The sequence below is a fragment of the Sinohyriopsis cumingii genome, chromosome 2, assembly GCF_028554795.1.
Source record: "Sinohyriopsis cumingii isolate HCF-2022 chromosome 2, ASM2855479v2, whole genome shotgun sequence".
In the NCBI taxonomy this organism is placed as follows: domain Eukaryota; kingdom Metazoa; phylum Mollusca; class Bivalvia; order Unionida; family Unionidae; genus Sinohyriopsis; species Sinohyriopsis cumingii.
The window spans coordinates 117,277,410-117,305,294 of NC_142962.1; the positions used below are offsets into that span (position 1 = coordinate 117,277,410).

The 27,885-nt window shown below is 35.5% G+C and overlaps 1 protein-coding gene across 3 annotated transcripts in view; it reads right to left on the reverse strand.

The window, feature by feature from the left end:
- LOC149805675 (pleckstrin homology domain-containing family H member 2-like) overlaps positions 1-27,885 on the reverse strand; it is a 349,103-nt gene that overhangs the window by 47,600 nt on the left and 273,618 nt on the right. For all 3 annotated transcript variants that reach the window (XR_016419762.1, XM_089950325.1, XM_089950326.1), the window contains 6 exons: positions 27,146-27,234; positions 22,899-22,979; positions 17,882-18,052; positions 13,471-13,579; positions 11,702-11,814; positions 4,388-4,564 (listed from right to left, as the gene is read on the reverse strand). Coding sequence is in view for 2 of the 3 variants with exons in the window: in XM_089950325.1 (XP_089806451.1) it covers positions 4,388-4,564; positions 11,702-11,814; positions 13,471-13,579; positions 17,882-18,052; positions 22,899-22,979; positions 27,146-27,234 (740 nt within the window). In the remaining variant the exon portion in view is untranslated. The remainder of the gene's footprint in view (positions 1-4,387; positions 4,565-11,701; positions 11,815-13,470; positions 13,580-17,881; positions 18,053-22,898; positions 22,980-27,145; positions 27,235-27,885) is intronic.

Consider the following 27,885-nt stretch of genomic DNA (forward strand, 5'->3'; position numbering starts at 1 on the left):
GCTACCATTACTTTAACATGCCTGAATTAACAACCAACACGCACCAATGAGAATGTGTGCACAACTGCAAAAATTTCACATACATTTACAAAAATACTGATGCAACCTTTAGCAAATACATTGATACAAGCAATATTTAGCAAATACATTGATACAAACTATTATATTAACTTTCTGGAGATGGGGGTTGAAATTATGTAACTTTTCAGAGTTTGGAGGTCATGCATTGTACTATTTTGATCGAACACAGCGAAAGTTTAATACAAGTGAACTTTTCGTTTTTTTTAGCCATTTAACAGTGGTAAAGGGCAAGAACTTCTTCCTTTTTATCTGGAATGTAGTGGAATTTATTATCCTAACATCAATGTGATTGTGGAATATATTCAAGAGAGATAAAATCAAATGCAACAGAAAATTGGACACAATTGATTTAAATTATGGCAAAAACCACTGAATTAGAGAAAATCTTGAGTGCTTAGAGTCATGTTATCATGGCAATAAGTCAGAGGTAAAGAAGGACATTTTGGTTGATGGATACAACTAAAGCATCAGACTGGAACTGTGATTATTTTTGTTCTAGACCACCAGTTGTTAACTGAAGGATGGAAATCTCACCTTGGACTGGGGATTAGTTTCAGGAAATGATTTAACAATTCAATAATTGTAATTATTCTAATTTCGGTAAAGTCAATGCCCATAAAAACAAAAGTATTTTTTTTGTGTATATAATGAAGACATTCCCAAAATTGACAAATCTGAGAATAAATTCTGAAATATTGAGTAAATGTTTGAAACTTGTTTGTACAGCTAACACTTTAAAAAAAATGACACTCTTTTTGCATATCGAAAAAGGTAATTGTTTTATCATTTTCTTATGTGTTTAGGCTCAAATAAACAGTTACATAAGAAAGAGTGAAAACATCAAGCTTTGAAAAATATAATTTATTTCCCTGGAAAAATACTGTAAAAATGAAAAAATATAAACTTACAGTTTTAAGAATTAAAACCAAAAATAATCCAAGAATAATCCACAAATAAAATTTTAAAAGTCCTAATAATAAGATGTTCTAATGATTTTAAGTTCGAGTCCCAATGAAGAATCCAAGATGGAAGACGATGACGTATGCTGTAACCTGTAGTGTGTTTAAGTCTATAGTTCCTAGTAGAAACAAGAAATATCACTCCGGTTTTGTAAATCCAAATATATTTTTTATAAGAAGTCTTTGTTCAAGAATTTCGTATGAGCACACATTTTCCAAGCAAAAAGAATTAATCCTTTCTAATCCAAATAATCTGAAATAACTCCAAATGACACAACAGACACCTTCCAGTGTAAAGAAAAAAGCCCAACTGAGAATATCTCTCTAAAACAAAGGTTATATCGTATTTTAAAATGCAGTTTTGAAAATCCCCAAGTTGCAAAATCGAAAGGGGGGGACACATGATTGTGTTTATATCACGTATGCCTAATATGACCCTTATGAAAACCAATCATTTTACTCTAAGAAATAAAATTAAAAAATTGTTTACATCTTAATCACGTAATCCCATCATGACCTCACCAACAACCAATCATTTTAAAATAAAAATAGAACTTATTTATGTGGCTGTTACTAATTTTGAATCAAGGTCAGGATCTAGGTCAACATTTGGTGTTTATTAAGATGAACAGTCAAGGTCAAACTATTTTCTGGACAAAGTATAAGTTGCTAGCAAACAGAACTACATTATTTGGACATATAATGAAATTTAAAAAAAATAAAGATTTTAAAACTTACAAACAATCAAATCAGATATAATTAAATCAAATATACATAACAATTTAATATCTCTACAATGTAAAATGCAAGTAATATCTCAAAGGTAAGTCACATTAAGATGACAATAACCCTCTAAAATGAAGAAATCTGGATGCAATTGTCTGAGGCATCAGTGTTAATTGATGTCAGCAATAGGTGACTGTAACAGTGGATGCATTAACCTAGTTGTTGGATGTTCTCTCTGGTTTTTAATTAGTTATGCAAAACAATAATCCCAGTGCAAGTTAAACTCTTATTCACTGCATGTTATAGAACAATCAAATGCTAACGAGTGATATCGCTATTCAACCTTTGAACTAACAATGTAATAAAAGAAATTGGGTCACCAAACTAGATACATTAAAAGAACTCTAAAAAAAAATTCTGCTGATCTAAGTTTGTGCATCTGTATGTGAGAGAGAGAGATGGACTAAATAAACAATGTGTTGGAATGTAAGATTGTGTGTATCCCAAGATGCATTGCTTTGAAGCTACAGTATTATTATGTGTCATGTTGGCAATGGAGCAAGATAGTGAGGTTACATAGAGATTGCAATCTCTGCTCGGTAATATCAAAGTTTTTCTCTTCCTTGCGTACAAGGATACTGCTGGGTTATATTACATTTTCACAAGTATGCTAAATAAGGAGTTCACTAATGTTTTAATTACAAGCCCTACATTCACAACACACCAAAAACCAAATATCTATGCAGAGTTATTACCCCCTGATTAGATATGCCGAGAGATTTGGCTGAACCAAAGTCATTCTCTAGATAATTCTAGTTATGGCCAGAGTAGGGTTTAAGAGGCCTTCATAGTCAAGCTATCAGTAAAGAAACAAGGCTATAAGCAGGGAAAGGAAATTAAACAAGAAAAACAACAGCTGTTGACTATAAAGTATGATGTTTGTGATTCATAATAAATATGAATTGTAAATGCATTTAACAACCTATGCATGTATATATTCACACACACATAAACATGCTAACAATGAAGATATATGTACAAAGAAATATGTATACACATATTATTAACACAGAATGTAATTACAAATTTGTCAACATGTTTGCATGTGGTAGCTACCATCTTTGTTTGATCGCTGTAGTCTAAAGAGACATCAGATCTGCTCTTAACCTTTTTCAGATAAATAATTAGTGACAGACATAATGTGTGCATGGCTCAATTTAAGAAGCAGTCTTCAGCTCCAGATATTTGTTGAGCACTGGTTTGTTGTATGACTTGCACTAAATTTACATATAAGTTAAAATATACATTAATATTACATTAAAGTCAATTAATTAGAAGTTAAAGCTAAAAAGAAAAGATCACATGATAAACAGTCATTAAATCTTCATTTAGTTTTAAAAAGAATATTAAAATAGATTTGAAATATTTTACTTATGACAAAAATCCAAATTTTCAACATGAAAAGGTAAACTAGTTAAACTTGATGCTTTCAAATTTGAAAATTCTTAAAATGCATCTTTTACAAGCATCCCCAAAATTGAAAAAGGGCATAAAAAGGGTGCCTAAATTAGAACAATTATGGTAATGCATTACTCCTCTATTATTCATAAGAACTTAAAATGGTATGATTTAACAACAAGACCAGCTAGATCAATTCAACACTTTGCAAATTCTGCTCAAAATTATGAAAAGCAAAAATTTTATCTGGAATATACTGCCAAGCTTTATGGAAATGCTGAAAAGGATAGGTTTTTTTTAAAAAAAGTTTCCAAATGTTATGGAAAAAGGTGACACAAGAAAGTATAGAACAAACTTGATTTTGTTTTGTGTGTGTGTGTGACTTGGATTTTTAACATAGCTTTAACAATTTTTCAGTAATATTGCTACCATGAATGCAGTGTGACAGTTTATAGTGATGTCTAGCACTGGGGTATCATGCCGCAGATGTGTGTGTGTGATTTGGATTTTTAACATAGCTTTAACAATTGTTCAGTCATATCGCTATGATGTCTGCAGTGTGACAGTATATAGTGATGTCTAGCACTGAGGCATCATGCCACAGGCATGTAGCACGATGTCCCACCTAGTCACATTATCCTGACACCAGGCCGACCAGTCCTAACCCTCACCTCTTAATGCTGAGCACCAAGTGAGGCAACTGTCAGTATCATTTTTTGAAGTCTTTGGTATAACTTTGCCGGGGTTCGAACCCACAACCTCCTGCATCTGAGGCAGACGCTCTAACCACTAGGCCACTGGAGCGGCCAATTTTGTTTTACAAAAATATGTACAACTTCACCGCAAAGTTTAAAAAGCTTGTTAAAGTTTGAAAAATTACTATAAAGGCATGAAAATCTTCTAAAATCATTAGCATATGCATATAAACATGTCTTCCAAATATCATCCACAATGGGTTTTTCTTCTTTGTGCTAAAATGTTTTTGTAAAAATACAACAATAACAACAAAAAAACTTTTCTTAGCATTTAATAATTTCTGTACAGTCTTGTTAACAAGCTCTTTGGGGCAAAAAGAAAATGCCCATGCTGGAAGCATAAAAAAGAAAGTTGTTGGAAAATAATGACTGATTCTACCTACTGAATATTTATGTAAAAAAATATACCTGCACAGCTGACCGATTCTGGACTGGATGTCTGGAAGTCTGCTTTATCAGCTGACAATAGAGTTCATTTTGCAGTTCAGGATGCTCTACACACATCTGTAGTACAGACTGGGCCAGGTTCACATGGAATTCCACATTCTGAGATTCTATCACTGTGGTCATAAACTGGTGCACAGTCTGAAAAGAAAATTTCAAAGAAAATGTAATATAATCTGAAAGCTTAATAACATCAGTAAAAAATAATTTGTTCAAATGCATTCAATAAAGAAAATATTTATTATATTTTCATAATGAGATCCTGAAATATATCAGTGGGAGAAAAATTATATTCTCAAAGTGATCAAGCCACTATTATTGCCAAAATGTCATTTTCACTCTTGGAATTACTTTCTTCCTCCATTTAGGAAGTATATCTGTCCTTATGCATGTTCTTCAGACTTGTTTAACATATTTAGGCAGATTTAACTTTTTCTTGTTGTCCTTCCCTCTCTCCCCCACTCTTCTTCTCCAAATGTTGACCTAGATCCTGACCTTGATTCAAAATTAGTAGCAGCCATGTAAATAAGTTCTATTTTTATTTTAAAATGATTGGTTGTTGTCGAGGTCATGATGGGATTACATGATTAAGACGTAAACAATTTTTTTTTTTTATTTCTTAGAGTAAAATGATTGGTTTTCATCAGGGTCATGTTAGGCGTACATGATTTAAACACAATCATGTGACCCCCATCAGAATGAATAGATCTAAATTGTGCAAAGACTAGTCACTCTGATTTTTATTTAATCTGAATGAAAAGCCACTATCAAAAATGCATAAAAATGAACCACAAACAACAAAAGCAGGCTTCCAAGGATTAACTTTTTTAAATTAGCTTTCAAAATGACTCATGCAAATTATCATTGACTGAACATCCATAACCTATTGCTATTCATTATTCTGTTTCACCCACCTCTTACACTCAATGACAAACAGCACACATCTGAAAGAAAACCACTTGATGACATATAGGAATAAAATTGTTTTAGTAACGATTTTAGTTGTCATCACAATCGTAATCATGTCTGAAAATTATGGAGACAACAGGAACTAGTCAGTGTCAATTGCAAACCAAAATTAAGAGACAGTAAAAATTTGGGTGCAGTGTATGTTACCAAATTAGACTGCATGTCTGCCAACACACAATTCACATATGGATGTGAAACTACACAAAAGGTGCAGCCAAATTCCTTAGAAAAAAAATCTGTTGTTTAATGAAGTTATGCTCTTAAGTCAATTGGAGCATTCTGTCATGTTGCTATAGTACCCCACACCAGCAATATTTAATATATCATTTCTGCACAAGAAATGTGTTAATGAAAATAAAAATCTCTAATTTTTATTACACCTGAAGACAAACTAGTGAAATATTTCATTATATCTACTCAAAAAACAAAATACTACTATCATACAGGTTAGATCATTTTTAATTCGTACTCGAAAGAGATTTTAACCCAGGTCCACGGGTAAACGGCACTCATTGCCTTGCTTGCACACACGAACCCGTATTCCATCATGACTAAGCACACATCACCAAGAAATGATGTTACTGAATCGGTGTTATATATGCACTCGTGTGTAGCAGACACACTCACATGACAACCTAGTAATTAATTCTCATGTACCTACACAGTAATTCCAGATTCCTATGAAAGAAATCAAGCTATATAGAATTAATTATAGAGGATTATAAATATACAAGCATTCTTCTATAGGAATCCAGGAATAACACTTTCTGTTCTTTCTGGTGTATACTGATAATCCTCTATAATTAATTTTTACAATATTGAATTCTGAACATCCATCATCTGAAAACCTGACATCAAAATAAATGTACTTGAATTTGGACATTACCAGAATTGTTTTTAGAGTCAGCATTTGACTCTTAGAAGCCAATTCAATGTCTCAAATTTACTATAACTGTAATAAGCCCATGTCAGCAACTGTATTTTGGAACAGTAAATGGGAATGTTCAATTTCCTTTAATACTAAAGCTATCAATCACTTAACCTGTGTAAACACACATCACGGCTCGTATTACAAAAAAACCTGCATATTGCAGGTCATTGTTTACTGACACTTAGATGGCAGCAGATCGTAGAAAGGATTAATGTATATAAGACATGCTGCCCTTTCTGCAATCTAGTTGTCTAAATGTCAATATATAATGACCAACAATAAATTCATTGCTATTTGTCATGTAAAACTATTGACTTGTGTGCTTTAAAGCAGCCAAGATACAAGGTGACAGTCACTGATGGATGCTAATTTGCATAATGTGGTTGAAATTAAGGCTAATTAAAACAAATAAGTCTCGCTTTGTTCTGAAATCAGTTATAATTATGAGTTAATTCAGACTACATGTATTTGATATTTATGAGTGAAATTATGAGACAAAACTGTTCACTTAAACTATCTGGACTAACAGTGAATAAAGACATTTAATCTCTCAATGAAGACATCCAGTAAAAGAAAATATTATTCTCTGAAAGATAAGCTAGGCATTTTCAAGAAATTAGATTGGGCAATATACAAGGTAATGTTGCTAAGGAATAAAGATGTGATATTAGATCCAACACTGGATTAGCATTAATGATGACTGTTCCACTGTTCAATGCAAGACTGATACTTAAATCATCTATTTTTTTTCTTTTTCCAATGTGACAAAAAATGAAAAGACAGATCCCAAGCAGCAGAAAGTAGGTTCTATTACAGACTGTGATGAGGAGGACCCAAAGGAAGCCATTTACAAAGCCATTCATGCAAATGATTTGGCAAATGAGTTAATGTGGTTACAAAGCCAGGATATTGAGTTCTTTAACTCATTCAGTCCCAATCCTGCCTGTAGGCATGGTGAAGCTGTACCCTACTTCATGCTCTGTAGCATCAAGGTCATTGAAGCTACACCAAGTGGTTGATTTTACAAAAAAAAGCCGACAGATATAGCTCTACAATGATACCAAATAATCTGGACTTTCTACTTGAATTACAAAATGTAAAGGGAAAAAATCTTGTTTTCTGAGACCAATTTTTTTACACAAAAAATTCGCTTAGTGTCAGAATTGGATTTTGTGTCTGGATTTTAGAATCTTGGGCCTGTGATCTAAGGCAGACCAGTCTAAACTGCACATAGACAGCTGATCCTTTGCAAAAAGTAGGATAAGTTGGGAATTGGGAGAATGATGGGTCCAATAAAAAAAATATATCCAACTTTTACCCTCCTGCACATGTGCAATAACCAATGAAAAATGATGCTTCTAGCACAACTAGGCATAAGTCTAAGCAAAAAACTCTTGGAAGCAGATCTGTTTGGATACATTCAGAATTAACCCCTTCCAAACGCTTTTCCCTAACCCCATTTCAGTCAAAAATGATAAAAATCTCTGGGGCCGAAAAACTTCATGATCATGCAGTTGAGAAACATTGCAGAGTATGAACATACAGGTCTCAAACAACATAAAATCATGAAGCAATTCATGTAGGGAATATGCCTCATGTGAGTGTGCTGTGCTTGCTGATTAGATAATACAAATGCATGAAAATTTATTTCTATTACTGTTTTAGAATTTGTAAATGCATGCTGTACATGGTATGACATCATTCAGTTGATAATCAGCATTTTCAACTTTGAGTTGAACTGAAGATGATACATTTAATTGACAAAAATGACCTGATATTACTCTTTATGCCATTTTAACAATAGATGTTCATTAATTTAATTTCAAGTTGTGTTAAAAACTGGTAAATGTTTCATTTTGAGCTCCTATTTAAAAAAAAATTATGCTGTTTAATGTCATGATGTGTTGTAACCAGAAGAATGAACGAGAGAGACCCTGGTCAGCTGGTACATTATGCTACAGCAGCTCAGGATCTTTGTTGTTTGCAGTTTGACTCAAATTACACACGAGTAAATATGGTAGCTAAGTACATACTTATGCAGAAATGTTCCCAGGATTTTATCATAAAGGGAGATTTCCCCCCTTTTCACAAAAATAAGGGGGGGGGGGAGATTAGAACAAAAATGAGGGGGAGGAGGAAACAACCATAGTTCAATATTTACATAACACTTCAATATCTGTCTCTCGTTCTTCCTGCTCTAATATGCAAAACCCATACTGAAATTAAAAAAATCTTTAAAAGATTTTGCTTCTGTTTGTATAAGCATTTATCTGTTGATTGTTTCTGAGCTTAATGTGTTCCTTATCTGTGTATCAATATTGTTCTGTACTGAGAACCTCCATTAAGTCTGCTGTTTGAAGTGGTATATACATAGCCAGCTGGAACAGGTTTTGAAAAACTGTACTTTATGGCTGTTATGTACAATTTTCCACAGTTCACAGGTACTGTCTTTTGGATACTTCTGCTCCAAAATAAGATTTTCACTAACATAAGCTCTGCCAAAGTCTATCTGTCTTGAATTGGCACTCTACAGACTACTATGCCAGATTTACTGTTCCATAATGCTGCATTAGGATTTTAAGTCCAATAATGCCATAGTCTACTTGTTCAAACAGGTGTTTTGATCAAATAAATAAATAGTTTTACTTCTTAATTTCAATTTTAGATTCTCATTAATCACATTTACTGTAACATTAATGAAAGGGCTATATGGTTTCATAGCACCTGATCCTGCAGGGTTAAACTGTGACAAGAAAAGAAACAAAAATTGCACTTTACTTTTAAATTGTTTGTATTAAGTTGGCTTGCTTGTCTGACTTTCCTACATTTAATTTTAAAATACCACTAAAAAAAAGGGGTTGATAAGCATACCATCCTTTTTTGTCCATCCAGTATGTACATCGGAACTCATAGTTAACACCATTCAAAATCAATCACTGGTATCTCCATTAACACCTTCCCAACTCTACTACCGTAATCTTGTATACTTCATAACTTTAATGATGAACCATGATGGGAATCAGCCATTTTGGGTCTTCTAAACAGCCCTTATTATAAACATGTATTTGCAAAACTTCTATGATGCAAGGTTCAAGCTATGTTAATGCTTGTTATGGGGCCCAATGAACCAATCAAATTTAGTTTAACATCCATTCACGTCCAGCTGAAGAAACCAGATGTGTAGACAGTTTGTGACAAAATATTCTTCTTGACAAGTGCTATATTATTTCAACCAGCTTTACTTAAGTCATGACAAGCACTTTAAGGGTGAACGGCTGAATAAAACTGTATACTGCACAGAGTACATTTTCATATGTGCGACTTAATAAATTTGCATAAGTTCTTGAACATCATTGCTTTCCTAGTGTGTGAATTCGTACAAATTCAGTATGAATCCACAATCAAGTGCCCTGGGAGCATATAAGCATATGCACATATGCAGAGATGCTGTGTCAATAAATATGCACAAGACTGATTATACAACTATTGTATTCACATGTGTGTAAATGAAACAAAAAAAACATGAATGCACTTGAAAAATGAAAGTGAAAATCTATTTACCTGTATTTTTGGGCTGCCACTAAATTTTAATGGTTTAAAGTCCTTTAATGTGATAATTCATGATTATATTCTTTATTCTCTACAATGAAAGATGATTTATGCTATTTATAAGCTACATAAATGTTCCAACAACTGCTGCCTTTAGTGATTTTATTATTTGAACATAATGAAGAAAAAAAACATATGTTATTCTACAACCATAGTTTTACATTTATTGCAGTTATATTGTTATTTATCAAAAATTCAATGCTTACTATTGAATTTTATGCATCTTCTATTTTGTTAAATCACACATTAGTGAGACAAGGTACAAAAGCAATAGTTATCTGTGCTCAAAGAAATGTTTTAAAGACACAGGCCCCAGGCTGATGACTTAAATAAACTCACAAGCCTTAACCAAAATTCCACAACCTCCGACTCCAATTTCCACGTACCCAAAATTGCCCAAATTTAAATGTTGTCACACAATGCTGCAATAGTTACAATTTGAATATAAATTCAATAGGGTCCAAAGGGGTTTGAAGGTAATTTCATTAGTGTTCAGCACTGCACTCACCAGGACCTGGATGGTCCTGGTGTTCAAACTTCTCTGCTAGATTCTCTGAGTGAATCCTGGTCAGAACCAAGTTGACGTATGTCAGTCTGTTGTTTGCAGTACATACAAAGAATAGCACCCCTTTCCCCTCATCTTTTTATTTTTATTTTGCTGGCATGCTTCTCAAAGTAAAACTCCATCAACCAAGAGTTCTGATATTTATTTTGGTTGGGCTTTGCTGATAGTTAATTGCTTCCTAAATCGACTTCAAAAATGAATTACACTTGGACGCTATTCTAAGATCTGAAATGATCATGCTTTTGCATTCTGCAGTAAAATCTGAGTTCAAAGAAATGCTGCTGCTGTTCACAAACTTGGCAAAAATATAATACATATGGTTTAAACATTCTCATTCAAGGAAATGATATGCAATATTTTTTGTTCTTGTACACGCATCTAGCATCTCTTGATTTACCTATAATGGGTTGTTCCACTTCCTGATCCTACCAAAGCAAATAATTATTGTCAGCCAGTTAAGTAATATGTGAAATGGTGGCTTATACCTGACCTCTTTACCTTTAACTGCTGCTATTTAAACTGTCCAACGGGTGGTTTTAGATCAGCTCCAATCATGACTCTTTACCCTTTATACATGCTACATGTAGCGGGCATATACTGAAAGTGGTGGGGTTTTCTTTTACTTTTTTTTCTTCTTCCGTTTTTGAAGATTACTGAAAATTGTGTTTTCTGGAAACAAAACCATGTTGAGAGGTTTGGGAGTACAAAATTGTATTTTTAGCATGATATGCCATCCTTCAATTTGTTTAAAATCTGATTGCAATTTCACATAGTGATCTGATTTAGATTGCGCCATGTTATGGCATGTATGTCAGAATCTTTAAAATACATTTACACATTTCATAATCACAATTAAAGTTTCCTCAGGCAAGTTAGTGTTTATCTACAAGCGCGACGGGCACCTCACTTAGAATGCTGGACAGGCCCAATCTAAAATTAGAGGGACCCTGGACAGCGGGCTATTGGATTTTATGAGCATTGGTTATCTACATTTAATATTAAAATGGAAATCCAGACCTTGATAAATGCATTCCAAATGAACAAAATGAAGGAAAATAATATATGGACATGATAAACATAACAACAAAATGCAATTTTAAGACTAAATAAAAAATGATGTGATGATAGCTGAAATACAAATTCAAAAGGAATACAAATGAAACACAAATGAGACAAAAACAAAATGAAGATATCTTAACAGTACCTGAAATAGCTCCACCGCTTTTCTCTGAAGTTCAACAGATGGAAGTGTTGTGACGGGTGTTCTCATAGGATCTTTAGCGTGCAGTAGAACTGGATGTTTCCAATATACAGAATCTGAAAACAAATATTACAGTACCATATTACAAATCTAATAATCTTTTCAAAAGCAAACATATCTCACCTAAAGTAGCAGAGAATTAACTGTAATATAATTTAAATATGAACCAGAAAATGGTACCTTTGTGAACCTATTTAACAAAATTTGTCTACTGCTGCCTCATTCAGGCTTTGGCCATGTTGGGGAGACAGTCTATTTCGCAGAACAGTTGTGAATAGTTTAGGTTTTGAGTAGAATAATTCTTTTGGAAATTAACATTCTGAAGACATCACAAATTCTATGTTTTTACCTTTAAAACTTCAATATTTAAAAAAAATCTGTCTCTTTTCTGGTCCTGGAGAAAAATGAAGTTAATTCCTTGGCAGAGTTCCGAAATTAGCTAAAAATCTGTAAATATTTAATTCTGATTCACAAAATGTTGCAAATCATTAAATGTTCACAAGCAAATATTCAAGAATTTTGAGCGATAAAAGTTGGGAAAATATTTTTTACAGTATAGTCAATAACGATAGTACATTCAAATATGGTTTTAATTTGTTACAATCTGTAATCCAAAATATGCTGCATTTATTACATTTGTGGAAATTTAATAACACTACAATATCAACATTTACAGATATGGAGTGATGTGATAGCTCAACACGGCAAATAAACACAAGATAAGATTTATTTAACGTTGCATGATTTAAAACAACAATTTAACATAGGCTTTTGTGAACATTTTACTGAGATCACATAAAACAAATAAGGCATTACAACAAATTGATTAACAAGACATCCAAACACATCATAATACATAATCCAAACTGGACAAAGCATTTTAAAAATCAGTAATAGTGAGTTTAAAACCCATAATTTAGGCTTTAAAAAAAATTAAGATTATTGATCAAAATTGCAATTTAAATAAATGCAAAAGCTCCAAATTAGGACTGAAAAAGTAAATTGCGATGCAACATATGCCCTAATGAAAAAGAAAGGAACGAACAGTATGGTAGTAGATTATTACATCAGACAAGGACAGAAAAACAACAAGCTCAACACAAACATTAACTGTCATATGGTGGGGAGGAGGGGAGTATTATTTACAGCAATTACAAACTATTCCAGGACAGAATTAAAGATCGCAATGAATTAAAGTTTGATTGCTCTCTAGAGTAGTTTGCTAGCTCATTCCATAGTATGGCAGTTGCATATCTAAAAGATTTTTTGCCAATTGTTGACGTTTTAATTCTTGGGACATCTAAAATACTTAAATCTTAGTATTTTGAGAGTCTCAAGAGCCATAACCTACAGTCTGCACATCTCTGGAGTTGGCAATTTGCCACAAGCAAATGTTTATGATAGCCGCATGTAAAATCATTGTACAAATATTGGGCAGTGGTAACTTGTTTTGGAAAAGGGTTAATGGTCAGTTAGCTATTAAAACACATACCTGTGAATGTGCAAGAGTTTGTTGGTGCAACTGCTATCAACATTGCATGCAATAAATTTTGCCTCGTGCTACAAGATAACACTGTCAGAACTTCCTTCCTATGGTGAGGGAGATCTCAAAAGTCATAATCTGTCACTCATAAATGTCTTTAAAAAATCACAGGGCAAATTCATTTTCACTTTCCTAACAGAAGAACTTATTGTGAATGCTTAAAACCTACGAGCATCTCCATCCACTTCCATCAGCTTGGCAATCAGCTGTTCATAATCAGTACCTACATTGCCTGTTCCACCTCCTGCTGCAACAGTTAGATGGTACAGCCATGAGTTCTGAAATGAAAGTCAGGTACAATTGGAATAAAACTATTATTATCAGGGCTCTTTGGGAAACCATTTCTATAGCATTGCTACTTTCCACTTGTCTGATTGCCGCATAATATGAAGTCCCAAATGTTCACTGCAACAAGATAGCCAAATTTTGTTTAGTTCTCTGAGAATACTTACCGAATCACATTAATGTTAGGAAAACTAGTTAGCTCCCTCCCAAATCCAACCTTCTGCAGAAAAGGCAAAAAAGTGTGGTCTTTCTGATGCAGTACATAACCAAGGCATGAAACTTTTGCCCATTACATCCCCTTGACTACTGCTAGATAATAACAGTTTTAAACTGTACAATACAACGGTAGGATGCAACATTTGTGGGGAGGCAGGTAAGGTTTCATTTGCAACGTGATGAGATAAGTATTCTCAAAGAATATAATTTACTTAAAAATTTATTTTCTCCTTAGATTTCCCAATTCACATTAATGTTAGGACATTAGGTCATAAGAGGAGAAGGGAATGCAAAACATTCTACTTTTATCTTGGGCACCTTTCAAGGGAAGAATGGCTGGATTCTCTACATGAAGGACAGTCCATTCTCCTACATGACAAGTAGCATAACTGTGTGTCATGTGATCTATGACACCCATACCCAGCTAAGACACTCCCCATGTCAGAGGAAGTTAATTGTATCTGGTGGTCATCTGAGCCAAGAAGGTTGACTGCACTAGACAACCAATGGCTTCTATTATATCTTGGATCAAAATATTGCATTCAAAATTAGGGCTCATGGAGGTCACTTCTAATTTCATCAGCCAAAATGTTTATAAAAAAAACTCTGGTCAAAATACACTAAAAAGAATAACCCACTTCAGCCACAATGGAAGGGCTCCAGAGATGATATCCTCTTTCCCAGTCTTCAACAGGCGAAATAATCATTTTCCTTTTCCACATGTTCACTGTGCACTTCAATGAATGCTTGAGTGCACACAAAGGATCCAGCATGCTTGCTTCCCTCAAGTACTGAAAAGATGGTGCATATGATTACTCTTTGATAGCCCATTTATTCTGTGCTTCAATGCCTGGCTGTGTCATTTAACACGAAAGAACCATCCAATCTGAGCTCAAGATGGTTAGGGTGCAGTGAAAGAGCATGTAACTCACTTACACTGCATGCACAATTGGAGCTTCAGCTTAAACAAAGTTCTGGATAATGGCTTCCACTTGTCTGAACTGGGCCAAAACCCCAAAAGAAATTTAATTTTGGAAACATCAGTAATCCTAGTCTGTTCAAGTCCAAAATACCTATTTGATGGACTTTTATTATAACCAATATCTTCTGTGCAATGATGCTTGAAAGTCTCAGAAATCATTGCTGTATTTGCTGGCCTACAAGATGATACTTTCTGACCAGAAAATCTTAGCTTCATCTTATACTCTGAATTGACATATATGGATTATGTCATCCAAATCGGATTATCATATTTTTTGTATGAAAAATAATGTGAACAAAATATTTCATTTTGGGGAAGAGATCGTGTATGAACAAATATAGGATCCCACAGTGAGTATTTTAAACAATTACATGATCATCAGTATTAAAAATTAACATAGTTTAGATGTAATTGCGCTAAAGCAGCATACACCAGTAATGTACGTTGTTTGTAATATATGTTGTTTAAATTCAATTACATATATGTGCATTAGAATTTACAAGTTTAAAGATGAATAGCCATGACAAAGACATATACCATCACCATTTTCTTCTTGCACCTAATGATCAAATAATCTGTATGCCCTACTGAGAGAGAAATAGGCAGATAGACAGACAGAGATGTCTTCACAATTGTAAATCAGTATTATTCACTTACCTCTATACAAGTGCAATACCATATTCCATTATCAATAATACCACTAGTTAAGCAATTCCTTCTAATGTGTGTTTCCACTTCATTATTAAAGAAATCACATGCCTTTGTAGTGGTATTTACATGCTAATTGGGGCCCCGAGTGGCCGAGTGGTCTAAAGCGCTCACCTTTATGGATCACTGCCATCTCACCTCTGTCTGCGTGAGTTCGAGTCTCAGGCTCGGCTAACGTGGGTATGTGAGAAAGCCTGCCAGTAGCTTCTCATGGGTCGGTGGTTCTTCCCGGGGTTTTCCAGGGTTCTTCCTCCACCAATTATACTGGCCGCCATGTATAGCCTATCTTGTGCTGAAAAATGGCGTTAAACCCTACAACAACAAGAACATGCTAATTAAATATGCTATGGTTGTGTTCAGTCATTCCAAGATAACACCTGTTTGGGGTCAAGATTCTGCAGACCAGATCAGATTAGTGAGGCTACCAACAGGGAACTAATGTTACCCATGGGTATTATGAATACCGTACCATACAGTTTCTTTAACTTGCCAACTTAACAATTTAAAGGACATCTAGCATGAGCAAAGATCAAAAACAATTGCCTCCAAAGTACAGGAAGAGTACATGCACTTTAAACAAAATCTTAATTGTTGGGAATGGAAAGGTCATTATACTTGCAAAGTAAACTAGACATCATGAAAAAAAGTCATTCTTGGGATTTAACCTAATGGAGACTATATGGATATAACTATTGTGAATATTTAAACCCTGAAAGAGTATGGTATGTATTTCATAGTTTACATTTACTGTTTCATTTATTATTGTTTTCTCTCTATGACAAAAGCTTCACCAACACGAGGCAATAAGTTAAAAAAAAGAACAAAAAAAATCAATGACGAGCTGATCTCTCTCTCTCTCGTATATCGGACCATATTTATTTATCTATCTCTCTTCCCTTCCACCCCCAACCCCACCCCACCCCCAGAAAATGCATTTTAGTATTAATGATGCAATTTCCCTATTGCTGTTAATCTGAAATAGCATGCAGTGATACTTTTAATATTTTTGAAACCAGAAGTTATTATAATTTAATTCCACACAGCATCTTGAGTTTTATCCTATCTGTAACTCAGTAAATTTTGGGGTCAGCATTATTATAAGTAGCTAAAAGTACATAATACATTTACTAATGTGGGTATGTGAGAAAGCTTGAAAGTAGCTTCTCGTGGGTCAGTGGTTCTTTCCATGGTTTTCCCCATGTTCTTCCTCCACCAATAATACTGGCCGCCACGTATAGCGTGTCATGTGCCGAAAAATGGCATTAAACCCTACAACAACAACAACATAATACATGTAAAATACTTCTTGTGAAACAAATTAGGTACTTTTCATTACATTTGATGATCCTGACTGGAAAGGTTACTGAATTACAGGTAGAATAACATTTGTGATGCTGTGTGGAACGAAGTGGAAAACACATTCCAAGGTGTTGTTGTCTTTTTCTCAGCATCGACTTATATAACAACGAAGGATGGAAAGTTTGCCAAATTTGCTGATTCGACTTGTACTCCGCATCGACTTTTAGGCCAGCAAATACGTTAAGTGGTAGCTATTGCTAGTACTCAGGACTCATTGTGTCTCCTCAAATAACCAGAGAAAGTTATCAGCCAAATGTGGGATTGAGGCATTGAAATGGATCAAGTTGTTGACTCTGCACCAGTCCCTGAAGATATGCCATTTCCCTCATAGGATGGAATTCCTTTGTTCACAGATCTGTCCTGACAAAAGCCACAAATGAAGGGAACAGTCTGGATAGGAATGAAATACCCATGACAGTGGCTGTCTGAGTAAATTTGGCTCGGCTGGGATTTTCCTGGGTACATCTACTGTTAAACTGAGTTGATCAATGACACACGATTTGTCCCACTAGTGGGTTATCAGAACCAGTTTGCAGCTCTGCCCCCACAATTGTTGTATTACTTTCACTAATAGTGTCAGGGTGGGGTTAGAATCACGGTAGGGAAAACTCCAGAACCCCACCAAGCTTACTGACATTAGTGACAATTCCTGGTTACTTAATTTTCACATGGTTTCTATTATTTCTTTCAATACGATAAAATATACTATTTATAGTTAATTTAGTCCATATACCTAAATATCCAACTAGCCAGACAGATTGCCCATTTATTTTTTTGTTAGTCTGCCACAAAATTAATTGGCATCAGACCAGTGGTCTGGCTGGTGTGGCAACCAGGTTACTGTGATTTACTTTTGCTAGGGGTGCGCTACATAGTAAACCTCAAGCACAATGCAGACATGAAGTTTCATGATTATATATGCACAGTTTCAGAAACAAATGGCTAAATACAAAACCTGACCCTTAATGCTTAAACCTAAAACACCACTGATGTTTCTCTTTCTTCAAAAATTATGTCTATAAATATGTACCTTTTCTTGTCTGGTTGGCATGATGAGGTAGGTGGGTGAACGTTGGTAGGATGGCCATATTGCTACCACATATCGTCTTTCCACAGGGGTGTCTGAGTCATCATCTGAGTCGCATGATGTGTCTACATCCTCAAGCCTTGCATCTTGCAGATGAATTTGACCAAATGGAGTCTATAAAGGAAAGAAAGAAAACATGATTTCCACTGAATCAATCCTTTGGGGATTTAAGGTCATAAGTGAAATTATCTAACCCTATAGTTTATATAAAAATGGTAAAGATGCATTCTTTTTATTGCAATCTTTTCATTTGCTTCCTATACCTATACTGTACTAAATCTATATAATGTCAAAGTGTGAGCAGATTTGTACAAAAGTAATAACTGAAACCAAGTGTTTAAGTTACTTAGCCTTCTAGTCCATCATCTTAAAAGCAGAGACCAAAAAATGTTTTTAAATAGCACGCTATGACAATATATTAGGAGTGTATACACTACCTTGCAATCCAGTAATCACAAGGTAAAAATGCATACATTATATCTTTTGGCTTGTTTTAGCAACAAAAGTGCCAAAAAGTCATCTGCTCCACTTGTCCGAAGTCAGACTGGAATGGTTCCCTCTTGGACAGAGGGACTTGTGCTAAATCCCATCAACTGTTAGTTACAACTGGACTAGTTGTGCATACTTGTCCAGGGATATAACCAGTGAGAATGTTGAAAGGTGTGCCCATGTTATAATTTGATAAATATTATCAAAGAATTATTATTTGCTATATAAATTGGTTTTTTCTTTCAATATATCACCTGTTTTTTTAATATGTTAGGAGAATATGTTTTGGAGAGGATTTTATCCACTTACTCCCAAAATGGCCCCATCTCCATCTATGTAATTTAAGTATTGAGTTTTGTGTTAGATATAGGATATAGTTAGCATGTGATATGTGTACATGGTTTTGGAAAAAATGTTCATTCCCACATTTTGCAGAAGAAGAGTAATCCACATCATTGTGAAGCTACTAAATTAATGTCTCCTCAAAGAGCCATAGAAGGAAGTTAGCTATTTGTAGTTATGAGGTTTTTAAGAGATAAATATGTTTCTGCTTGAACCACTGGTAGAAAACTCTCGATTTTCCCTTATATTCAACCAAACTATAGACCTTCTTGTTCATGTCCAGCAGTTGTTCAAAGAACTTTTAATTTTTTGGAATTGTTTCATGTAAGCCAGGCTGCCAGGTTCAACCTATCTGCTTAAGGACGGAAAACCTGCATGTGGATTGTTTCAGGAGATGAGAAGGCAGGATCTTTCTGGGAATCTCTACTGCTTGGTTCATGATGTCATTGTTTTATGATTTTTCACATGTGAGGGAAGCAAACAGTGGCACTCCAGCCCAGGCATTTAAATCTGGGACTAATGATTTGAAGCTGAGAACCTTGGTGCTGCACCTCATCAAAATAGGGCCACAAGAGGTGGATCCCAACAAGCACAGATTTAACTAACTGAAAATATCTCCTGCCATGATAGAAAGACATTCATTATGGCCTTCATGACACCAGGAGACTGATTTGTAGTGAGTGTCCTTAAGGATCCCAACCCATTCACTATATGGAAGTAAGACATGTGGGCTCTCCAGTTTGTTGCACTGGTGTTTGTTCAATCATGATATCTGGCATTTGATCCCACAGTGGAATACCTGCTGTAGGTAAACTGAGGTCCTCTCATTTCTTTTGTGGAATCTCATGTGTCGTAAACTTTGATCATTTGGTGTAGAGGGCAGCACTGGGATGCAAGGATCATCTGCAGTAGCCTCAAAAATCCAGAACAAGGAGAACCATGTCTGCATTGAGGCATCCCACAAGAAGAAAAATTCCCTGGCTGAAATCTGATTCTCTGTGAAAACTGTAGATTCTAATCATAATATTTCAAGGCATAATTCAGAGGGAGACACTCTATTCATGAGGGTCTACACTAAACAATCAGATGAATGAAATGCTTTGATGGAGTGAGATCAGGATTTGACAAATAATCCAAGAGGTGAAACCTGTGCAAAATGAGGAACTTCAGGTTTTGCTATAGAAGGTTACTCTCATTGTCCTTTGTAAAATGATCCTCATGCAATTGGATGTCACAGATGTGTTGTGCTGGTGGTTCCGATGTGTGACATCACTCAAAACAAAAGGGAATGTTGTAAACTTGTACAATGATTTCAATATATGTGAACCTCATGTATTTTTGGGAAGATCTGTGAATGGGAATGAGAGGATGCATTTGGGAGGTCAAGACTGAGTTAAAAATTCCCCCCGCACTTCCGAATGGCATAGAGGACCAATCTTAGCATCTTCATTCCAAATTGTGATTTCAGTTGAAATCTTAGATCTATGACTGGACAAAGTCTGCCACTGGCTGTCGAAACAATAAGAGTCTGGAGTAAAACTTCCCATGAGTTGGTGCTGTGAAAAATCTCTGCAACACTTTTCATGAGGAATGCTTATTTCTTGCTGCAGAATGTCAGGTTTGTATGGGTCATATGAAGTGAAGATGACCCCTTTGATAATGAAAAGATGTGCCCAAAGTGATCTGGAGGCCCACAGAGATGATAACTGAAACCAATGGGTCGCTGAGGCATAGTCTTTCCCATCCTGTGGTAAGATGCTAGGGTTTTTCTTCAGGGGTATGTCAGAAAAGAGTGGGGTTAGCATATTGTCATTTCCAAAGAATGGTCCATTGGTTGAGATGTGTCAGCACCAATCATAAACTCCCTATGTTTTGTCATTGGTGTCTCTCAGAAAATAACCCATGAAATGAAATGTATCCGAGAAGTGAGTTTTTAACTAGAGTTTTAAGTATGAAAACCAAGCAGAAGAATGACTCCCAAAATTGTGTGTATCTGTTGAGTTCTCGATGGTGGGGTTCAGGCTGTGTTCAGACTGCTGAAACATCGCCACATCATGGATCCTATTGCAACAACATTTTAAACAAGTTGATATGTGTTTTGAAAGGATTTAAAGTTCATACACACAAACCAAGGTTTTTAAATTTCCTGGACTTTGATGCCTCTGTTGACAACTGGGATTTCCTTGAAAAATCTGCACTTGTCAAAAGCCAAATGAAAGTTTGATGGGAGTTGTTGCTGAGAAAAAAGGCATGTTGACACCTGTTTCATGGAGCTGCCTTTCTAAATAATGTAGGATGTCAGCAACTCAACCAGATTGTGGAAGTTGTTACAAAGACTGGACTTTTTAGTTAAAGAAATCAATGGATACAGGAAATCTGTGAAAGGCCACAGACACAGCAGGATAAGGACAGAACCCTGGATGCAGAATTAGAAAGACTTTTTCCACTGATGTATGGAAGATTGTGCCTTCTCTGGACATTGTCAGATTGTGGGAGGAAGATGGTTTTTATAATCAAATGTTCAAACTCAAGCAACTGGAGCAACAACAATATCTGCAAAGCTTACAACATACAAGCCAGTGAAGCAGGTTGTCAGGGATAGTAAATGAAGCTGGAGTTCTGTCCATCCTCTGATAATTATATCCAGGTATTTACAATGCATGTCATCAAATCTCTGGGACTGGTTAATGGATGTCCAGAATGTGAAGTAGCCATAGCAGGAACTGGGTCACTCACAATAGATTTGGGACCAATGATGGACTTGCCTCGTGCCAGACCATTCTTTCATTCATTAGTTTGGTACTGGCACTATGTGTACCAGAAAATTGATCACCATACCCTGTCTTGACAGAAGAAAGCATAGGCAGTATTAGTGCCATACCTTATGAAGTGTCTGATGTTAAATCCAGTACTGGCTAAACAGGAAAATATCAGTGCATTTCATAAGGGTCTGTCTTGTTAAGCCATCATACCATGCTAGTATTGGTTTTATAGTTTTATATTCTGGTTGTGGAAGCATGGGCAGTGGTGGGTCTGTACCTGTATGAGAAGCTCATGATGGCACTAACTGCCTTATTTTTTTGCTTAGGTGTTTTTTCCACATGAGGAAATTAAAATCAGAAAATTGGCAACAATTTGGTAGTAGCAATATATGCATCCTTGTGCATTTTTTTTTTCTTGGCTCTCTCAGTGTACAGGTCAACTTCTTGGCTTTGTTGGTCACCCATCTCACCTTGGACCAGTATGGGCACATGCTGCATGTATGGTGTAAATTGTACCCAATACAATATAGGTGGGGTGATTATTCTGCTAGCTTGAATGTCTGCACACCACAAACCTGATCCTGCTCATTGTTGTTGATGCCTATAAATTAGCAAAATAAAGACGATTCCATATAGAGATGAGATCAGTCAAGAGTTGCTCTGAAATTATTTTGGACACCATAAATTATGATAAATGCCAGAGAAAATGCAGAGATCTGGAAATGGATGAATGGCAAGATGGAAGGATGGATGGACCACTTCAGTCTCACTTCTGCCTCCACAAGCAGATGACCATTCAGAACCTTTTGTTGCTAAAACAAGGAAAAATACATGGTGAACACCATACTTCAGCTTGGGTGTGCTGCATTTGCAAGGCAGTGTATGTACTCCTCATGTTAATATGATTGGGTAATATATCTGTAGAGAAATGTAAATATATAAATATTTGCTCACATAGAAGAGGTTGACCTTTTCATTGGGATGTCCTGATCAGCAAAGACAAACAAAAAATGTGATAAAACTCTAGGTTTTTGCCAAGTGACTAAATCTAAAGGTATGCCAACTACTGGGTTAACATCTTAAGTTTCTGAGAAGAACAGAATTCTAATATGGCATGGAGGTGATATGTTTGTGGGGTTGTGGGGTGTGTATTCTCCAAAAGCAAAGATTTTTTCTTCAGGCTTAGCAACATCTCTCCACTAGACTAGGCAGTCAAAGCACTCTCTGTATTGTAATTAAAACTCAATTTATTCAACATGCTTACTTAAGGTGATTAAATGTTAAGCTGATCACTCTACATAATTTTCAGGTGATACAACATACTAATGGTGGAACTTACGAGATGAGCATTGATATAGCAAATGTACCTTGTCTGCAGTTGTCTTGTAGTACAGGAAGTACCTTCCTAGCAACACACACCAGCACTTCCTGGTTACACCATTCTTTACCTGGTATAGATAAAAAATATTTGAATTAGATATCTCTGCCTTGAATATGAGTTTATTCTTAATTTTCCTTGAGAGAGCTTATCATGGTTATATAGTCTTGCTGATTAAATTTACCTTTGGCACATCTACTTTTTAACCACAGGCCATAACTTTTACCTGAGTAAGTTACCATGGTGTGTCCTTGGGCAAGGTACTCGATTCCAATGGTCTTGGCATTAAATAGCCTACTTGTGTTGCTGTGTTGTAAAGCTCCAAGCCATTCCATGCCACCAAACAGCATAAGTTATTTAATTTATTAAAGAAGCGGGCGATCTCTTTTAATGTATGCACATGAAAATGTTTCTTGCTGGAGAAACTTAGTATGTTACTGACAATTATCCATTTAATCTGGTACATATTTTTATCACAGTCGATAACTTGATAGCATTTTATGTCCAGTTACTTTGTTGAATTTTACAGAAATGCACATCACCTTAAATCCAGGTATACAATAATGTTTTCCTCACCAACTACTTTGTTTTGTGAACACAAAATTCTGCTTTCTCTGTAGCACTTTAAATCAACTGACCAATATTGCACATATGGATTAAACCTTTCTTCATGAACTAAATTAGAAATATATAAGACTGTGGCTTTTTTTTTATTTATGGGGTGATGCTGATAGCAATATAAAAAAAATCAGAACTGAGTTTCTGTTAGCCAGTATGTCCTTTGGTGTAAATAGTATAGGTTTAGTGTGTCTGAAATTGTCTCTGTATTAACCATCTTAGAATCACATTCTTGATACTCCAGTTATTTCACCTGTAGCAGTCTTACAGAGCACTATGTCTGCAAGTTCCAATTTCCTGGCATAATCATTCTGCATAATCTCAAAAATCTTGCTGAATAAGCAATAAAGTGTAAACTACACAATGGAGGGGCAATGTGTGCCCATCTGTCCCAAAGTAAGCAATTATTTAAACCACACAATGGAGGGGCAATGTGTGCCCATCTGTCCCAAAGTAAGCAATTATGTAAACTACACAATGGAGGGGCAATGTGTGACCGTCTGTCCCAAAGTAAGCATCTTCAAAAGTTGTTGTTGTTGTTGTAGGGTTTAACGCCACTTTTCAGCACTAGATAGGCTATACATGGCGGCCAGTATAACTGGTGGAGGAAGAACCCTGGAAAACCCTGGGAAGAACCACCGACCCATGAGAAGCTACTGGCAGGCTTTCCCACGTACCCATGCTAGCCAAGCCTTGGAGAAGGTGAGATGGTGGTGATCTGGCACAGTGAGCGCTTTAGACCACTAGGCCCCTATCTTCAAAAGTAGATCCTTAACTATAACGTTAAATCCATTAGAATAGGTAGAAAAACCTACTGGGTTTTACATATGCCCAATGATACCCAATAAGTGAAAATTTTCCTATATCGTCCATTGCAATGTACACCGCTCCCTCGACAACTCGCGCACAATGGGGTCCAAAAACATCGACCGCACTATAAGCGAGGGCGCGAGTTACCGAGGGACCTATAAAAAAAACTAATAAAGAGATGGAGATCGATAGAGAGAGGCGAAGGGGGGGGGGGGGTTTGCATTGTTAAATACTCGTTTTATAATCGTGCTGAAAATAACTGTGAATAAATATTTCTTTATAAAGGTGTTGCTCATTTTTCTTTATAAATTACCTTTAATTTCTGGATAAAGTATCTTGAAAAGATCGTAAAAACAAACATTATTCCACGAGCTATCAGTACTCTTAACGTCTATCGCTAAACACATTGTGTATTACGTCACTGCTTTTTGTGTTGATTTGGATACATTCTAGTTTTATTGTTTGTTCAAAATGAATCAAGATTTCTTTTATCAAAAAAGATAATATTCATATTGAAAAATGACAACGTCAAAACTTGTGTTGCTCTAAAAAAAAATCTGCTATCACTAGATAGATAGATAGATAGATAGAGTAAAATATAAAAAAATAAATTCACAAAGATAACCCATTACCAACCATGAATTTAATGGGTCTAAACGTCAGACATGTAAAAAAAAAATATATTAAAAAAAAAAATTAAATACGCGAGTGAGAATACGACAATATTTGCTGGGCAATTGTCTAATAGCAGAAGAACTTTCTCCTCTAAGCCCCTGGATCGCAGGTGGTTTCTGACGGCGGGGACAAACATCTTAGAAAACCACTCCGTAAATATTGTTGCAGTCTTCCATGCATTTCCACTATTTCTATATACAAATGGAAGGCTGTCCATATTCATGTGATGAAAACAACGGGGAGACTTGTATTTGCCAACACATAATGGTTTCATTTTATGTGTGCCAGTTTTGTTAACACAAAACAAAAGTGTTAATCTCTCTTTGTTCAGCTTGAAACCCTCCTTTTTGTGTGTATCATCTCTGGTAGCTAGAGTTTTGTCTGGCATCATCCGATAGCATGGACCAGCCTCATCACAATTATAAACTTGGTCGTCTGTATATCTATCACGGGTCAGTATCTCTCGGAGTTGGTTGGGATAACTAGATGCGGCCGCCTGATTTGCTGAGCGTATCTCTCCCGACAACGAATTTTGTTTTATTCCATGTCGGCGCTAGAATCTCCAAAGCCATCCATGGCTTGCCATGAAATCTGAATCAGTATCCATAGTTTTGGCCATTTTCTCTGCCTGGGCCCTGAGAATTGTTCCCGAAATTGGAACACCTTGTTCACGTTGCTGTGTGAACCAGGTGTACACAGCATCATCTAATTCTATGTCGTTTGCAGTGCATGCCCGTTTCCGTTTAAATCCATCATCAGAATCAACTTCATGCAAATAATCCCGAAATTTCTGCTCATCCTTGAGCCAACCTCTGGGTGTCGACTCTGCAAGTTTAAGTTCACTACAAACTTTTGATCTTGATTCACCATTACGAACCCTCTCTATGACAGTAAGCTTTTCATTCACCGAGTACGCCTTTCGCTTGATTCCCTTGCTCTCCATGATCACATTTACCAATGATTAGGATAAATTACTGATTAATATATACTTTAATGACAATAAGTACATACTATTTGAAACCATGTTCGATTGGTCCAATTAAATTGATTGATGTTGAGACACGATATTGACCACAAGAGTTTATGCATGTAGGATTCGCATTCCTTTGAACTTTTGTATTGTACGTCTTTTACCTGATTTGATACAAAAGACCGACTTAACGTGATAAAACAAAGCAGGTCTATTTTAATTGATTTTTACAATGCATCAAACACTTTCCCAAGTCGTCAATCAAAATGCAGCCGGCACTTAATTAGGTTCTCACAGATGTGCTCGCGGGCATCGATGTGACGGTCAATTGACTCTTTTCATGTTTGAATAGAAGAGAACATGCAACGATTATACTGCTTACACTGCAACACAATGAAAAGATTAAAACACTAATTTCCCCTGACAAGACATATTTAATTAGTGTTCATTTCATTCAGTGTTGCCACCTGTTAGCAGTTACTATAATTCATTGATCGCTGTTTCGCCGTACACATATACAATATTATTATTTACAGTGAACTGAGAAAATATTTTTTCCGAAAATATCTAACAAGATATGTGATTCCTTATTAAAACTGAAAATTTCACGATGTTGATTCTAACTTTTCGGGCACTAACCGCCATTTTCGACGATAAAACGGACGATATATCAAGGTTTCATTCACCAGTTCTGATCACGAATTTCTTCATTTTTAAAAAATATTTTCTTTAAAAAAAAAAACGGGATCCACGCCGGACACCGCGTTATAAGCGGGTTCGCGAGTTATCAGGGCGCGAGTTATCGAGGGAGCGGTGTATTTGGAAACGAGGTAATGAGCTGAGTATATAATAAACTGTCATACAAGGAATTACAGTTAGTGGGTCTCTAAAAGAGGGACGATTGCTCCATGTATTGTATAGGAAGACAAAATAGGTTCCTGTCAGAATGTTTTACATTACTGAAAATATTTTGAGAGCAATCGTGACATAACCTGACAGCAATCATGACATGACAGTTATCATGACATAACCTGACAGCAATTATGACATGTCAGCAATCATGACATAACCTGACAGCAATCATGACATGACTAATGGCAACAAAGTAATGCTTTCATCTCTGAAACTAGTAAAGTGTGATAAAAATGTTTTCTTGTAATTACCTTAGTGAGATTTCCTTTGATTACTGCCTTTGTCTCCACTTGGTCCAAAAGAAAACTGGTAGCCTGTCTCTTGAGAACCTTCTGCAAAACTGGAAGGAAAACAACTGAAGTGGTAATCTTATAAATCGATCATTAGTTTCCCCATCAGGTGTTTTTTTTAATTCAGATGAAACCTCCAGTAGAAATGCACTTATTAAATAAAAAAGGCACATGAGCAAACAGTGATTAGGGCTGTACAAATTATTTTTCACCCACTTGTCCAATACAAGTGGCTAAAGAAAAGTGAAAAGTGACTTGTCAAAATATTCTTATCAGTCATCTTACTGTCCAACAAAAACTTATAACTATGAATTTCTCTAACACTGAGACCATTCCATAACACAATCTCTACCTTTTGTAAGTTTTACTGAAAATAGTCGGCAAAGTAAAATTGGTGTCATGAATACTGAAAAAGAACACTAACAAAGAGTAACCATAACAAAATTTTCAAGACAGTTACCATAGTGGCAGTTCTGTCAGATCTGTATCATTTTAATTTAGGACCAACGAGACAATATAAGAACAGAAAACCCCATGTCAATATGACTTTCCGTTTAGGAGTGGAAGTAATAACAAGACTTTTAAAAAGGCACAGTGTCTGTTTTGGAGTGGTAGTGATAACAAGATTTATATAATGGCACGGTGTCTGTTTTGGAGTGGTAGTGATAACAAGATTTTTAAAATGGCATGGTGTCCATTTT